The sequence below is a fragment of the Amphibalanus amphitrite genome, unplaced genomic scaffold (assembly GCF_019059575.1).
Source record: "Amphibalanus amphitrite isolate SeventyFive unplaced genomic scaffold, NRLGWU_Aamphi_draft 002203F_arrow, whole genome shotgun sequence".
Taxonomy (NCBI): Eukaryota; Metazoa; Arthropoda; class Thecostraca; order Balanomorpha; family Balanidae; genus Amphibalanus; species Amphibalanus amphitrite.
Genome location: NW_024883694.1, coordinates 9,197 through 26,708, shown reverse-complemented (window position 1 = coordinate 26,708; position 17,512 = coordinate 9,197). Strand labels below are relative to the sequence as shown.

At 44.4% G+C, this 17,512-nt stretch overlaps 1 protein-coding gene across 1 annotated transcript in view; it reads right to left on the bottom strand.

Annotated features, from left to right (window-relative positions):
- The window catches only part of LOC122376586 (relaxin receptor 2-like), a 44,228-nt gene extending 27,136 nt beyond the window's left edge, over positions 1-17,092 (bottom strand). Inside the window, exon 1 of the mRNA XM_043356473.1 lies at positions 17,026-17,092. Within this exon, the coding sequence (XP_043212408.1) occupies positions 17,026-17,092 (67 nt within the window). The remainder of the gene's footprint in view (positions 1-17,025) is intronic.
- Between the last annotated feature and the right edge of the window lie 420 nt (positions 17,093-17,512).

Here is a 17,512-nt window from a genome sequence, read left to right as displayed (position 1 = left end):
ACTGAGTTAAAATCTTTTTAGACATCTTACTTCCATTTGCCAGAAGATGAGACTTAGACCTGATTCAACAAATAAACTGCAGCTATTTTTGCAAAACCTTGCAAAAACCCGTCTTACCCCCCATGGGGTAAGACGGTCACATGGGTAGGGCAAGATGGCCATCTTCTTTCAACGACCAGCACAGCTCGCAACAAATGCCCGAGATTAGCCACATTGATACAGTCGCTCGTTGGTCTCAAGTGCTTCGGAAATGGCAGTATGCGAGATTCGTGCAGAAGGCGTATGCTCGTATATAGGCCCTAGTTCAGAAGCCATGTAGAACCGTTTTTCATATTCATTATTCGAGAATAAACTGTGCCGAAGGAATATTGCTAACATGTCTGTGAGTATCGGAATCGAACATATCTTATTAGAAATGCTTCTTTTTTTCCTACAGCAACAAAAATATTTTCACCATTACAGACCCATTGGATTCATAGTTGCCCGTCTTACCCCAAACTCAAGGTCAGAAGTTCAGCACGATTTTTTGTTTGGACGATTTGATGCAGACAAAGCAAATTCTCGGTAAATGAACACTGGTGACATATGAGTGTACCACAAGTGATTGCGAGTTTTCAACCTTATTAGTGCTGCACACAAAAGCTTGCACAATAAATTATTGATGTTTTCAATGAAATGAGTGTTTTAAAGAAATCAAAATAAAAGATTATTGACTGAACACAAATTCACCAGTCTTCAATGGTGGTGTTTAGTGGGAAAGGCAATTCTGGTCCTAATTTTTCTCGCTCGTAGCGCTATTGGTTTGGTCTGCAGAAGGGGTGCCCGTCTTACCTACCCTGACCGTCTTACCCCACTTTCCCCTAATGTTCGAAGTTATAGTGGCCCAAATGATTGATAGTTAAAACTCAACTACAATCATGAATACTCTCCCAGGTTTATTTCGGCGTCTTGACACGTTTCAGCGTGCAGGTTTATTCTAGCTTACACCCTTTCGGGACTAATTACCACTAATTTGCAATAGAGATGGGTTAATGCGCTAATCTTAATTAGTTTTACGTTACCTTTATAATACGACCATGGCCTAAAAAGTTCATGAAGAATAATTTCATTCAAATACATGCACCTATATATACGTACTACAATGCTACCTAAAGCAAGCATTGAGTTCGATGGTGCATATCATGTCAAGGATTCGCTGCTCGATTTAATCCTGCATGCGCAATGCGCATGGATCCAGCATACCAGGAACGTAGACAAATCAGTTTGTTCCACACTACAATCGCGGTGCGTAACCAGATACCCGACGCATGTGTGTCCACAAAATGGCAGCGGATGCGTCCGAATGGTTCCCGAGACACTAATCAAGCATAACAGCTTTCGTCGAGTAGATACATATTATCTACATAGGTTCAAAGCGCGTTTCTCATGTTGCGTTAGTCGAATACAGTGCAGCGGTAGATTTATGTAAAAAGGATCCACAAGAATACCAAAAGTGTCCTGCTATCTACGAATGAATGCAGAGCGTTATCAGCTACATTCGAATCATGTGCGAGGGTTGATACTAGAGATGCCCTTTTTGAACCCGCAAACCCGCTTTCTGCGGGTTTTCAAAACCCGCAGGGTTTTTGGCGGGTTCGAGAAGCAAAACTTGTCGTGTGGCGGGTATTTGGCGGTCAGACTTTAGAACCTATAAAAAATATTTTATTTTTTTTAGATGCAAAACACAATGCCAAGTGCATTTGCTCAGGTTAACAATACAATATTCATCAAAACAACTTTTAAAACAGAACCAAATATAAAAATATATCAAGGAAGCACATTTCAAATGCAAAACTGAAAACAACCAGCAATAGCATCCACAGTCTAGCAATGACCAAACCAGGGTACAAACAACAAACTACAAAGCATAAATAAATGCTGATGAAAGCATTCCATGAAACATAAAAGAACCTGAAAGCAAACTTATAGGAAGCTGAACTGAAGTCTATGTGCAGTGTGCACTAGATATACATACATTATGGAAGAACCCAGACTTAAATGAGATGTTGATGTTGAAAATCAGAGCAAATGCCACATGTTACTTTATTTGCGTCTGGTCGGCATAAAAAAGAGCTAAACAAAATTTGATGCAAATTCATTGATTACCTATCCTACTCTATGTTCTGTCCCACCCTATATTACGAAAATAACACACCAATTACCTGCAATTACCCTTACAAAAAATCAAAATATTGACTGGCATGCGGCCCAAACATAACGCAATACAATACTGGCGCACTTTCGACATTCTGACAAGGATTGGCATTTGACTGCGTCAATTTTGGTCTCTGAGGCGAAGGAAAGCTGTCATTGATGACGCAATAATAATTTTACAATCAATTTTTCTGTCTTGGTTTTTGAATACCTCAAAATAGCAGTTATACATGTTACAAAACCACGTAGCTGGTCGCATTTATTTCTTTTGTCTTTTTACGTCCTTATCATTTGCATGCCGATTGCCGAGAGAGGACCGGCCGGAGAGCATTACCAAGACCAACTATAAAATTATTACATTTTATTTAGTATTTACTGTCTCTTTATTTCCTAACCGGTGATTAACCTCTGAATTGTAAAATTTTAGCTGTTGTGTAAAATAATATTAGCAGAATGGCACATTAATATGCATTATACAACGGTGTTTTCGCAACAAGTTCGCAGTAACTACGGCTGCAATAATTTAGTCGCTGTAACATTCCTTGCAATCAGCTGTTGCTGACGCTTCTGACGCATGTTTCCAAAAATGCGTGGTTCATTGGTTAGTTGGTTTTTGTTGGGCTTTTGCATGATTTGTTTTATGTGTAGATCGACTGGATACGCATTATTCACCGTGTCACTATTAATTTTTGACTGGAAATCGCATATCTTTTTATATCAACATTCATTTTGATAACAGTATCATTCCAGAAGCCTAACATTGAGAGGAACCAGAGTGAAATTTTGATCCTCAGCCAATGCTGAAGGGTAAGGTGAGAGAAAGATTTTACTGAATTCTTTTCATAAAGGAATTTCAAATGTATTGATGCATTATTCGTTTTCCATTATCCAGTGTGCACTTCCTGAGGACTTAGCATAGCAATTTCAAGTCCTTACTATTTGTTTGGCTGTCTTTTTCTGCACAACAATGAAGCAAGTAAGGTTTATATAGCTCTAGCATTGACCCAGCTGTATTTTTTCCTTGCCAAGGCAGGTTTTTAAAATTGCGGGTTTTTTGCGGGTTCGGCTCAGCCAAAATCAGCTTGCGGGTAGTTGTGGTTGGGCAAGGGGTAGCTGCGGGGCGGGGCGGGTAATGAAATTGCAAATTTGGTGCATCTCTAGTTGATACCTAGATGTAGATGTCAGGGATTAATTAAAACCACGAATAAGCAGTCACATTGATGGACACAATGGGTATTGCATGGACCTCGGCAAACCCTTCAGTTTTATTACCTCCATATATAGCTTGCAGAATGAATAATGGCTGGGTATTATCGCAAACAGTAAAAACCCAATGGCGTTTTTGAGTCAATTAAAACATCATTGAACATCTATTTTTTCCTCAATATCCATATCATCAAATACTGAAACTACCAATCATAAATATTTTGTGGCTTGTCTCATGCACGTATAACAGCAACTTCCGTGTATTCTGATAATTTTCGGTACAAAGGTGGCTTGGGTGTAAATGGAAAAACATCAGCACCATTTCGGAGTTCGAGCTCTAACGATGGAATTAGCGTTACCGTAAAAGTCACGCTGGTCACGCTGATCTCAATTAGTGTTGGTCTCGCCAACAGAACTGAATGTCAGCTCCTGTCTCCTCGTTATAATAGGATAAAAACATTGTTAGTGTTAGTGTTGGAGAACAGGATTTCCATGGGCAGAAAGCATGGGTGGACTTCAAACTTAGTATCTTTTGGTAAGGGCTTATGCCAAGGGCTAATGTAGAATTATGGATAATCACTCTGATCCTTTTTTTCAAATTGACCTTTAAAAAATGAAGCACATTTCCGATGACTGTCAATAGGCCGCCCAATGCCTAACAAGGAGCGTGCCACTACCATAGCTAAATGAGGGATTCCTCATTCTTTTCTCTGTACATACTTCTTGAATTCTTGTATCTTGCAATATGCATGGCCATGACCAATCAGACAAATATATTTGCTTTTGTGTTGTCATCGAAAGTGAACAAATTCGCAATGTTCGATAGTACATTTTTTCTATAATAAATTGTGTGCTTTCTTGAAAATAGGCGGTGTATTGGAGTGGCACCATACATAGTCGCCGGTTGAACTCTACATTAGCATCCGTCACACTAATGCGTCGTTTCAATTAATTTGGCGGCCACGCCAGAATATGTTTGCCAGCAAAATTGAAATCTAGATTACTTAGCGTGATGTAAGCAGATTAACAGTCCCCAGAAAGCATATTAATTTCATTTTCCATTGCCTACCAATGCTAAGCAGTCCCAGCGCTGAATATTCGCACAGCTTAATAAGTTTGGCTATTTCAAACTAATTTCGCTAGGTGGAACGATATATTTATTAAGTAAAATTGACCGTTTAATTTATTTTAGACGAAACAATTTACAATGTGATTAGTGGCACAGTATCATAACTGTTAGGCACACTGTATTATGTGCAAAAACAATAATTTGCCTTGGTAAATGCTGCAACTTTTGCTGATGCATGGGAAGCGTCATATTTTTTTCGAAAATATAATTGATGTTAATTCTGAGTGGTTACCTAAACTATACGTCCTCAATGACCTCTGTGAGTGTCCTATTTTGTGGTCTCTAACAATGGCCTGGATAGGTGACCAGGGCTACGTGCTTTTTGAACAAGACCTGAGTTAGCGCCATGAGCCCTACGCTTCATAACCTTAATCAGTGACCTGAGCTCTAGTTTCTACATCCCATGAACTGGGTCAGCTACCTGAGTTTAAGTCCCATGACCTGAGTCAGTGACCGGAGATCTGCGTTTCATGACGTCAGTGACCTGCCCTCGGAGTCTCTGACGACGCACCGTTGATGGATTGGTCGCCGACGGCGCCGCGTCATCCTCTGAGCGACGAGGTGGAGTCCGTCCGGTCGCGGCCAGTTTATCAGCTATAATGAGACACTGCACAAACAGTCCGAGACGGAGAACCCTGGCCCCGGTGATTTGCAGTGTGTGGTCAATGGTAATCGCGCGGGACCCATGGCGAAGGGCCGCCAACGGTGGGACTCAGTGTGAGCCTCATAGTCGACCTGACCTGACCTGACCTGATCTGGCCTCCCTTAAACTTGCAAATAGATAGCGATTGTCAAATTCAGTCAGCAGCTCAAACACCCCACATTAAAACACGCTTTATGAAGTTCTAGTAGGTCATGATTTTCACGAGACCTGGGTCATTGACTTGATCTGGAAGGTCAGGAAATGACATAGGACCTTGAAATTGGGTAAAACCGGCCTCCACATGCCACCAGCATTACGCTCGTCTTTTTGCAAAGCTCTAGCTCGATCAAAGACCTAATGAATAAGGGTCCGATCGCCTCCCTCCCCTTTACGATAGCGGCTGTGGAAACGCCAATACGGACGAGGCTCAAGTCCAATGTTATGAAGCTTCAGCCTTCACAGACCAATGTAAATATTTGCTCAAACTACCAGCTTCTATTAGATGTGATTATGGTGTTATACGAATAGAGCCCGCCACAAGTCTCTGTGTTTTGCTACCACCACTTGTTACTAAATACAGGCCAAAAGAGTTAACTAGGCATTACTATAGGCATTACTCTTCCATTTAATGAGGCAATACTTCAACAATCACTTTTCTTTATAATTACAAACTTCTTTTCGCTCCAGCCAACACGCATTTCGACAATAAATGAGGAAGTGCTGAGCCCGGGCTATTTTGACAAGATGAAGCAAAGGCTCACCAATTTTCGAAATCTAGGAGCGAAAAGAGCTAGCGGTCCCAGTGGAAAATCTAAAGGAAATTATTGCCTATGGGAAAACAAATATCCCCTGAAGTGAATTACAGACAGTACCACTTAATCATTGAAAATGCGCATGGTCCAAAGGGAGTTAGTGAACGAATTGGAAGTTATCGTCCTCATGAGCAACCAGATTTATAAAAAAAAATGCAATATTTAATTCAATTTGGCACTCAATCGTCACGCATATTGCATGTTTTTTTTTCTTTTTTATAATTTATTGACACATGACATAAGATGCAGAGAACGACGAAAACCTGCAACGTTTCAAATTGAGAAGTGGAAGTTTGAAACGCATATTCCATGCTTGCATACAGCCGACAGTCGTGTAACCGCCATGCCTGTGCAAAAATTATATTGAATAAATACATAGAACAGCGTAATAATTAGCAAAAATACTACCACTGCAACCACGGCACAGCCCCTCCCTCCAATCAAGTCGATATTTTTGGTGAGTGGCCTGACGCGAAATATCCGCATATCGAGTATCGTGTACTCTACATGATGGGCTCTCACAGCGAATATGTGTCTGTCACCCCTATGTGTTTGGCAGTAGCACTAGGAAATAATGAAAAGCCTATCCATAAAATGAATGGGAGCTGTCTCATACGCTACCAAAGAGATGAAAATCCTTGAGTCAACAGCCCTAAGGGGTTTAGGGCTATCCAAACATTTCCCGTTGATAGCTTCCCGCACTTCTTTTATTATTTAATTATATACATACATACTGCAGAAAATGCCACCGATAAGTCGGTACCGCCAATGTGACTGGAGGTGGCTGTAGTGTGCGCCCACTCAGCAGGTCAATAGAGCTCTGCTCGGCGGAAATCTGTACTCGGCGGCGCACGCTGCGCCGGGATTGCCCACCGCGGCAAATGGCGGCGCCAGTGACGCCACGTGCGGTCGCTCTGTGTCGGACGAAATTGGTACCGCCGCGCGGCCCGCGGGTGACGGCGGGGATCGCCCAGTTCGGGGATGTTAGTGTAGACGGGGTCGGAGTGGCCGCTGCTCGGCACACATCCGGTGGATGACGGATCTGGATCGGATCGTGCCTCCATTCACTGCGCAGAAAGCGGCCTAAATAAAGACATGAGCGGCGCTTTGACAAGACAACTTGTTTTTAGACAGAGCAGAACTTCTGTCTTCATTTCGCGAATGCATCTCCACATTACCTTTAGGGCTACAGTACCCTCAGGCACAATTTTCAGCAGGTAAATGAAACACAGGACCCTAATAGTCGAAACGTTTGCCAATTAGCACTGTCTTAACTGGCGCGTTCGCTACATTTTCCTCTGATCTAATCAGCCTGATTACTCAAATCAGCGTACGCTTTCTCTCTCTGTAGGAACTACTCTGCGAGTGCCGGCAATGCAGCGAGTTGCATACTGCAGAGGGCTGTGCTCGGCCGGACTGAAATACCAGGTAGCTACGCCGTATCCGGGTAACATTTGTACAGCTCCTGTGTGTGCATATTGCACGAGACAGGGCGCCGGGGCTCGGCCGCTGCTGAGCGGAGAAGTGGGGAGGCAGAATAGACGGCTCGGGCAAACATGGAACGGACCAGATACTCGCACTGGTAACCCCGTGAAAGGCTGGATTTGAAACGAAACGAAACACCAGTTGTCCAAATGTTGAAATAATGTTTTAATGCAAGTGCTAAGGGATTTTGTTTGTGTGTGCAGCTCAAAGCAGATTCATCGTTCATGTAAAATGATAAAATCGGAGTGTCAATCATATCCCTCAACCTTCACTATATTGCCGCTGTTCCAGCCCTACCGCTGGGCGTTGGCCCATAATCTGACAGCATGACATCTTTGCGATGTTTGTGTTATCTATTACTGTCTTCCGCTGTCCCCTGTTCTGCTATGATCATAGTGTCATTATGTCAGCGTCATTCTCCTCCCTGTCACTTGCTCATCTGTCATTTGTCGTGCCCATCGGCAAAGTGCTGCAATCTTCTATTCATGAGACTCATGACTATAGTCTTTACCCTTCATTTACTACGTGCTGCTTGATACTTCTACAAATGAAACTATCAGCCTGTTACTTCTATCCCATAATTTACTGTCGGCGTGAAATCTTCCGTCACTAAGTCGCCTTCTGCCGGGCAGCCGTCTGCCGTTCTTAGCATCCGCTGTCGGGCTGTCGTTAGTTGTCGCGCTGTCGTTTGCTGTCGTCTGGTCATCCGGTAGCGTCCCTCCCGTCTGTTGTCAGGTCATCAATCCCAGGGGCCGGAGAACGGCCGTCGCACCGAACGGCCCCGACAAGAAAGGTTCAGGCCACTAAATCACCGAATCAATCACACGGCACGGCGGAAAAGTCGGCGAGGACGACCGGTTGACTTGTTTCCGATGTAGGGCAGGCTGTGTACGTGCGGAAGTGTCCCCAAGGCAACAGAATGCGCGACAACAAATCCCTGGAGACAAAGGAATTCAGTAAACAGCACTCCGATGACTGCCAAACAACTAATCGGCGACTGTTATTTGCTTGAACGGTCTCTGGGGCGTCGAGACGGGATAAACACGGTTTCTGAGCACGGGGTAGTCGAGATTTACCTCATTAATGGGCTAGTCTGAGACGAAAATGTTCAACGTGCTCGCTTGCATTTATTTGGCTTTACGAGTATTGAAGCTGGATTGACGCTTTAAAAATGATGTGGGGCTCTATTACCTACTTTAGAAATATTTAAACTGTAAGTTGTAACTTATCAAAGGAAGTGAAGAAATGACCCATTCTGCATGTTAACCCTCGCCGGCCGAGGGGGGGGGGCGGGTGCCGCCCCCCCCCCATAGGGTTTTTTCGCGATAGCTCCAAACACGCTGACGATAGAGAGCTGAAACTTGGCATACCTGACCTTTGATCCAAGCCGCATCTTTTGACACCAACCGCATTTTTGGGTCAGGTCAGGTCACTGACCTATGACGTCATAAGTGAACCTCTGCACGGTCTTCAGATGTTGCAACTTCGCAACGCCCTCACTGCCAGAGGAGATGTCACAGGGTAATGAAACTTGCAGGATCTAGTATCCATTATGAGTCCCACAACTTGTATATCTCGGATTTTTCCTAAAGGTCATATGAGGTCAGGTCATTTTCGTGACCTCACCATTATAAGTCAATGGGGAAAATTGAAAACTGCTATTCTGGCGCCGGGAACGATCTCCAACTATCTCAAGCACACAGAATCGTGATTTTATGCACTCCTTGCAAGGTTAGATGCGTCACTTTTGCAATGTTGACCTTGCGTGACGTCATTTATGACGTCATCAAGGTCATATTAGTTTTTCGTCAATAACTCTTGATCAAATTGGGTTAGCGAGTCGGGAAAGCCACCAATGGACTCAGGAAGACCTGCCGAATCGAATGATATGCGACATGACCCCTTTCGACCAACTTGGTGACCTGGGGGTGCTGACCTGACCTTGACCTGAGGTCAACACCCCAAGTTGACCTGACCCGGACAAAAAGTATATCATTCGACGCGCCTGAGCGAGACGAACACGATGCTGCCAAAATCGGCGCTCTGCGGCCGTTTTTTGCGAAGTTATTCACCAAAAACTGAACCGTACCTTGGGGCACTTGACCTGACCTCAGAGGTCACCGGTTGACCTAGGACCTTAAAATCGGGTACCAATCTCTGCGTCTCGTAACGGCGCACACGCTCGTTTTTTTTCGCGACGCGCTAGCTCCACCAGGGGCGAAACGGCGAGGGGGGGGGGGGGTCGTACCCGCCCCCCCCCCCCCTCGGCCGGCGCGTATGTAGAAAACCAATAGGTCCGGCGAGGGTTAAACACATGCCTTTTGTTTACAAAGTGTCGTCTCTTTGGCGTTCTTTTAACAATTGTAAAAGTATGATACCATCGTCTCTAAAACAGTGTACATATTTATGTATTCTAATGGCATCAATCCCGGCACAAAGCTAGGGAACGAGCGTCAGATGAATTACTCGGAACATGTCAGCCTTACTGTCCAGACGTGTTGTACTTAATCGTATAAATGTTTGAACTGTCTGAAACAGATGTGGTCCGACTTTGTTAATAAGTCACGTCTTCGTGGCAATTTCGCCCGAAATCTTTGCTAATTTTAAAATAGCACACTGGCTCCACGAATCACTAGCAACGAGTTAAATCGTGCGTCAGATTAAATTACGCCAACTTGCAATGGAACAATCTGTTCTCTGGGACAGACTTATTGCAATTTCAGTTCCCACAGCAACCAGTATATCAAAGAATGTGAGTTGAGTTGGTAAGGCACAGTGGCAAAACTAAAGCTGATTTTTGCATTCAATATGTAAGCCAGACACTAATTCTAGCACTGAGTGCGCTTGATAGTGAACAGTGCACCACTAGTCGATTTGATATCTGTTTTCAGATCGGTTCATCCGCTGAGGTGTAACCAACAGAGAGATACTGCTTATTATCAGCTGAAGTAGAAATGCTCAGATCGAAAAATATCCGTAAGCTCGCACACAGTGGTGTCAAGCGGTTCTTGTCAGGTCGCACATGTAGTACATTCTAACTGGCAGAATGGCTCTCGCTCTCGCTCATTCGTAACATTATATCGTGTTCAGTTCAAATCAAAGCAACAATCATTTCATCAACCTATTTATCTAAGGAAGATATCTGTTATTTTTTCTGGTACTTGTATAACTCTGCAGGCAAATAAACACTTCATACCACCAAATATCTAAAAATGATCAATAAAGATAATAATAAGCCTACTACAATAGTACCAAGACACACTTGGCATTCAAAGATAACATACGTGCATGCGCACTTCCAAATACGGTTTACTCCACACACCACACACGAGCTGAAACCGCCGATAATTGGTAACCAGTTTCTTAACTTTGAAACGCGCGCAAGACCGGATAGGGACCGCCATCTTGTAGCTCTCTGGAGAGCCGCGGCCACCCATGACGAATGTCCGTCGCGGCAGCCGATGCGTCCAACTCGGTCCCGCCGGGAGTGTGAAAGCCGCTGTCGATAACCGCCATCGAACAGACCACGACAGGGTTGAGAGACGAGCAGCGGCGACGGTGACTCGAGGACAGGTGACGCATCGTCCGCGGAAATTATACAGGGGAGTCGGACCAGCCGCCGGCCACGACCTCGGAAATTAAAGGAAAGACCTAGCAGACGCCCGGGAAATAATGGGAATCGAGTGCTTCCGATATGCATTTATCGTGCTGATTGATTAATTGAGTTTTGACCATGGTGAGCTGTTAAGCACATCAATACAGATATAGAGAAACGAAATGTCACGATCCATTATGATGTAAAAAAAAAAATCGCGAGCTAACAACAACAGACATGGGTAAGTTAACCTAATAAAGAAGTAATGTAAATAGAGTGAATAACCTTATGCTCATGTTATATGTTGCAAATTGATATAATTAAAACTAAATTGATATATTTCGATATTGCACCGTCATCAGAATGATTATTCTGATTCACTCTATTTACATTATTAATCATGCTCAGAAATACCATAGCTTACCTCCAAGTAATAAAGAAGTCGTAAATTTATCTTTTAGTCGAAACAATGTCATGAAGATAGTAACTATATTGTCCAGACAGACGACAGGGAAATCAACTATAGAAAAATCAACTATAATCGTTGGTACCTGTCTTGACATTGTATAGCCTCACAAGTAATTAACTAATAATTAATAGCTAAACCTGCCTGGCCTCATCAAGCTTACGTCTAGGTTTACCTCATGCCATTTCGTGTTGTATTTTATAGGCAGGACAAAGCTTCACAGTGCACATCAAAGACGTCTGCAAAACATATTGCCACATTGCTCTTCATTTGCTACACCAAAACATACAACAAATATCCTTCCGAAGGCCAAGAACGGTTACTTTTGCGTCAGGTTCCTGCCATAAATAATCATCATTCTAACCACTCAGAGCATCTACCGCATTTCCGAATTCGCGCACTTCTCATGTTTGTATCTTCTGCGCTGCGTTTTCTGGCCACTGTTTGATTTGACGGAAGGCTCCGAGCGGCGCCTTCCATCATCCGCTGATCTCCGGACAGCATGCTAAGGACGTCATTCTGGATTGTATGTGGTTTATGCCTCTGTTTACCTATAACAGGCCAGACCAGGCGTTCACCTATCTGACACGCCCGGCATTGGACGCCGGAGACTGAGGGCATATGATATATGTATGTAGCCTTGAAATGAAAAATATTGAGGGACGTGGCGAGAGCTTCCGAAATTGCTTTGCTTTTTTATGTGGTAAGGATGAATTTCGGATGTGCTTATCTCGAATACACGAATGGCACATGTTTGGAAGTCTGTGCAGTGACGCAATCACTGTTGTCATCTGTGACGTTGCTTTACAAAATGTTAACCTTCCTTGAGCAAATTGGATTGTCTGGTTATTATATCGTAGATAATGCATTCATAATGTTAATTATGCGTTGCGATTTTTAGATAAAGCTTCGATGCTTGTAGTGAAGTTGAGTGATTTTGTCCCCGTCCTATACTTCAGGTCTCATTTTGGCCCAGTATTTGTTTAACGATGCCTCTCCGTCGGCTTAACACATCATCAACTAACAAAAGTACGTAATCAACACTTGATAGATGGCTCGCTCCCTGAGCTGTGCAGTGTATTTAATGGTGCGCGCCGGCCGGCATCTAATTCCACCCTGTAAATACAAGCACTCGGCGATATACGACACGGGGGTGGGCGCACGACAGCGATATTAATGTGCTTGTTTTTCCCTGCCTGGTCACCCGTTCGCCGTTTCATATTCACCCTGCAATGGGAGGTGATGCATCGTACTAAATTCAATTTGAGCCATTTTATGGTCTCGTCTTCGGATGTAATGTTTTTCGTTTTGCTGTCTAGTGTCAAGTTGAGCATAAATTTGTTTCAATTTGTGAGAAGCTGTCAGCTGGCTTCCAGTGAAAGAGAACTGTATTACTTTCACATTTCTTATTTTATGATCTGGTAAAATGGCTAAACTTTCTTGTTGAAAATTTGAAATTCGTTCGCTCGTTTTGAACTAGGCTTATTATTTATCCATCCACTTGCGCGAGGCTCTGATTGAGCTTCCCTGATCCCTGTTTTTAATACCTCACGTCATTCCACTGACGCCAAAAACACCGCTTATACGCGTTTTATTGACTCCTACCCGACCACGGCGGCTATCCTCTACCCGACGCCGGGTCAGCCCAGCCCTCCGCTCCACCTCTGCCGAGCTGTACTGGTTCACACTTTCTGTACGGGAAGCGCCGCTGGTATATCGCGGTCATCCTTCACGGCGGTGGCCGGCGTTATCAGCCCGGGCCGTCCGTGGCAGCGAGTGGTGAACCGTGTAACACGCTGGACGCATCGATAATGCACACATGCACCGCAGCAGGAGGGGCAGGTCAGGCAGACGCTGCTGCTTGGGAGTGATTACGGTGGTTACGGTACTTCATGCGGTACTCACTCTGAGGTTAGATTCAGGTCTGAGGCACTGAGCTGGTCGGGGCGACGGTGACGAGGCGGTGATGTTTTCTTTGTTATGTTGACACGGGTACCAGGTTGAGCACAGGCAAGTTACAGTTCATTTTCGCCTCTTATATATAAGCAATGACACTAAGTGTTGCGAATGTACGTACGCTGTTTAAATACAGAAGGAGTTGTTCACATAACCTACCGATTTCACATTTACTCTAAAGCATTATAAAATTCGTCATTCGTTAACAGTCATAGACAAAAGGCATAACAGCAAAGTAAGTAAGTAAACGTAGTTTATCATCAGACACGATTATGTAGTTTTGTTGCGAATTTCTAAGAAAATAATTCGCCCGTTAACCCGCGCCCTGGTGGGGTCTGTTTATAACGCGACCTGGTGGGGGGGGGCTATTTTTTGCCCCCCCCCCTCGTATCTCCGAAACTACTGGACGGATCCGCAAAATTCAAACGGCGTTCGAAAGGCCTGTCAAATTTGTCGAAGGAAACCAAATTTCATTGACCTCGGGGTCACCGATGACGTCACAGGTCAGGTCAAAGATAAAATGTTTCACCGTTCACGGGTCTTCTAGGGAATGCGCTATAACACCGAGGAAAACGCATTTTGTCGAGAATCAGCGGTAGGGCGTCAGTTGCCTAGTAGATATGTTGCTATTAGAGGTCACTAGCAATACCAGGTCAGATCACAGGTCAGGTCACCAAGGGTCACAGGTCAGGTCACATGAGCCCAACTTTACTAAGGTTGTGTGATACATGTTTTATGGCCAATTTTTCATTTCCAACTCAATGGTGTTGGTTATAAGACTATCAGGTACGGCTTAGGTCACTTTCTGGTGAAGGTCAGGTCAAGGTCAGGTCAAAGTCAGACCAAAAAAGGTCAAATTTTAAAGTTGATATTTTTGCATAAATTGGGTATTGATTCGATGCAGCTCGTCACGGGGAGTCTGATGGTGGTCTTTGTTTTGCGCTACGGGGTCTAGAATTGCTAAAAATTGAGTTTGAAAATTTGACGTAATCAATTTTGAACAGTTTTTTCGCTATAACTTCGCCAAAAAAGGAGGTATCAATCTCAAATTTAGTATGTGGATGGAAGGCGGTAAGGACTATCACATATATTCCGGTTTTTGCGAAATTCAAAAAACTTTTTGGATTTTTCGATTAGTATATCCAAAAAATCTATTTTTTGATTTTTGGGGGTCAAAATCCAAAAATTTCAAAAATCCGAGATAGCAGTTTTGTAGCCCTGTCCAATCTACAGCTTTTATGTCTTTATCATTTTTCTGTATTTGCAAAGCTATAGGCCTGACACCTCTTCCCGCGAAACCCTTTTTTGGGTCGAAAACGGCAGAACATGACGTCACTCTGACGTCATTTCCGGCCAACCTATCATAGCCTTTGGAAAAAATTTTTGGTCACAATGTGTAAAATTGATGTCCGGGAGGGTACTGAAAGTTTGGTGACGATCGGCGCAGCGGTTCTGGAGATATATCGAAAAGTCTGGAGGGAGGGCAAAAAATAGCCCCCCCACCAGGGCGCGGGTTAAGGCAAAAAGCTGCCATCGCGATACGAAGCTTCAATGAGCAGCCATTTAACTTGAGGGATTTGTGTGTAGAACGTACTGAATGACTTGCTGCCCCTCGATTTCCAGCAAACGTCATGCAAAAAGTTGTGTGGACGTGGATGTGAGGATTTCTTGCCAAACTGAAGATTGATTGCCGGAGTTTGGCTACTCATGTCGTGACATCCTGCTGTGTCAAAGTTTTCCGTCGTTGCTAACGGCGTTTTAGCAAAAGATACATTGTTGTTCTGAAGGCGCCATATTTAACGCTGCAATAAATGGTTTCCGATTTCTAAATCGATGTTTCTAAAAAGCAAAAGTTGTCCCATTTCACTTGTCTTCAACTAAAGGGCTCGGGCCGACATGGGCTGTTCGACCTGACGCCTGGTCGAGGTGATATAGTAAGAGTGTGATGCCTTTCGCTTTTCTTTTATTCTTTCAAATCGTGACCTTTGTTATTGGTGTGAATCAATTGGATGGAAACTGAGAATATTAGAAGGATGAAGAATACCCTGTTGCTCATTTCAATCAGAAATAGAAGAAAAAAAATATATATTCGGGCGTGGCCCTTCTTCAGTGGTACACAAGATCTAATATGTTTTCAGTCAGCTGTCAGGGCAAATGATACACATCATTCGGCCAGGTCAATTGTCTTGACTTTTTGCGACTTCCAGTTGGAGCTCATTTCGAAGAAATTGTTTATCATAGCCATAGCCTTAGTTAATGTTTTAATGTTCAAATTATGTCAGTCGGAGACATGCTAATTCTCAGTGAAGGTGTTTTATTAAGCCAGCAAATATAATTCAGCCATGATTAAGATAAGTAAATGGAAGGAGGTTTCATAGGCTTGTTTTTAGCTCAATAAAAACATTTGAAAATTAATAAGTACTGCTAAAACGTACTGCTCATGTAAGTACCCTCACGGACCTTGCTGTTTCCTATGCTCGACCCGTCCTCGGGGCGCCCTAAATGGGCCGACCAGCGCGTGTCGCTCAGGGGCGGACAGGCGGCCAGAGCTCCCCATTAGCGCTTTTATTCCGCTGTCGAGGCAGTGTCATGGGCCGGCACTGTTTCGGAGGAGGCCACTGGAGGCGGGGAGAAGTACAGAGCCTCGTTTCATAAAGCGAGTCCGTAACTTACGCCGTTTTTTGGGCTTGTATTGCAAGCGCGTGTAAAGCGATAAATTTATTTGCCCTTCTCCCTTCTGTTCTTGCTTGCAAGATAAATAAATTAAACGATTTAAGCTATTGTCATCGCTTCACATGCACTTGCAATACAAGACCAAAAAACCGGCGTGAGTCACGGACTGGGTTTATGAAACGATGTCAGCTGAGGTCGGTGGTGAGCGAATTGCTTGGTTGGCGAAGTTCGGGCGGTAGGGGCACCGTAAAACAGCGAGTAGCTATACCAATGGATTGGCAGGTGCAGTGGAGGAGTGGCATAAGGCCAACGTGGAAAGACTGAGAGGGCAAGTGGTGATTACAGGGACAACTGGAGAGAGGGACAGGAGGTAAAGTCATCTTGGAAGCGCCAGGGACAAGCGATTATCCTTTAGAGGACAGCAGAGACAGCGTGTTGCAGTTGTCAGGACTTCGCATAGGCAAACAGAACATGAGAGGTGTTAGAATACCGAATTTTGTACATCGTACTGAAAGCACGTGTAGCAGCATTCCTTTATCCGTTCCATTGCGGCTTTGCTCTGACATGCAACTTCTACATTGTATGCAGCGTCCCTCGCTGCAGCGGTCGACAGACCGTTTCATTAGGTTCGGCTGGAGTCAAACTCCTCTCCACCGGAGATATACCCTTAAATCACCGGGAAAAGTGTCCTGAGTTATCCCTTGTCTCCCAATCAGACAGCCTGTGCCAACTGAGACGGAATTAAATGTGAGTGACAATTATATGGTCTTTCAGGGGCCCTGGCACCTGGAAAGCATTTATCGGTCAGCCGTGCGGCAACGTAGTACAGTGCGATATATATTAACCGTACCGTAAAGTGAAATCTACCGTACCGGAGACAGGCGTAGTTGGCGCATGCGCCGTACGAGCGCATCGCCAGTCGCCTAGCCGCCATTGTCGCTTCAGAGCTCAACCGCAGCGGACACGAGTGGTTTCTGCGAGTGATTTCTTCTGTCGTGAGTACACATTACGGGCGTTATGAGCCACGCTTGAGAGCACAAGCAGCTATAGCCCGGTGAATTCCCTGTGTTGGGTGCGTGTCCAGGCTGCGGCAGTAAATCACAGTATCAGTTACGCCTCGCCTGCCGTATTTTTCCGGATCGTGTCCGTCAATCGGCGGTTGCCGTTGCTTACAAGCGCTATGCTAGATGCTCTGCCCCTGCTCTATGTATGGTATATATTTTTGCCGGCACCGTTCCGGCCCCGTGTCTGTTCCGTGTGGCGTCCGGCCCCAACGTGCTCTATGGTGCTTGTTCTGGGCCGACCCCTATTTCCTGGCCAGATGGTTCCAACATGGCGCATCTTCCCTTCCCTT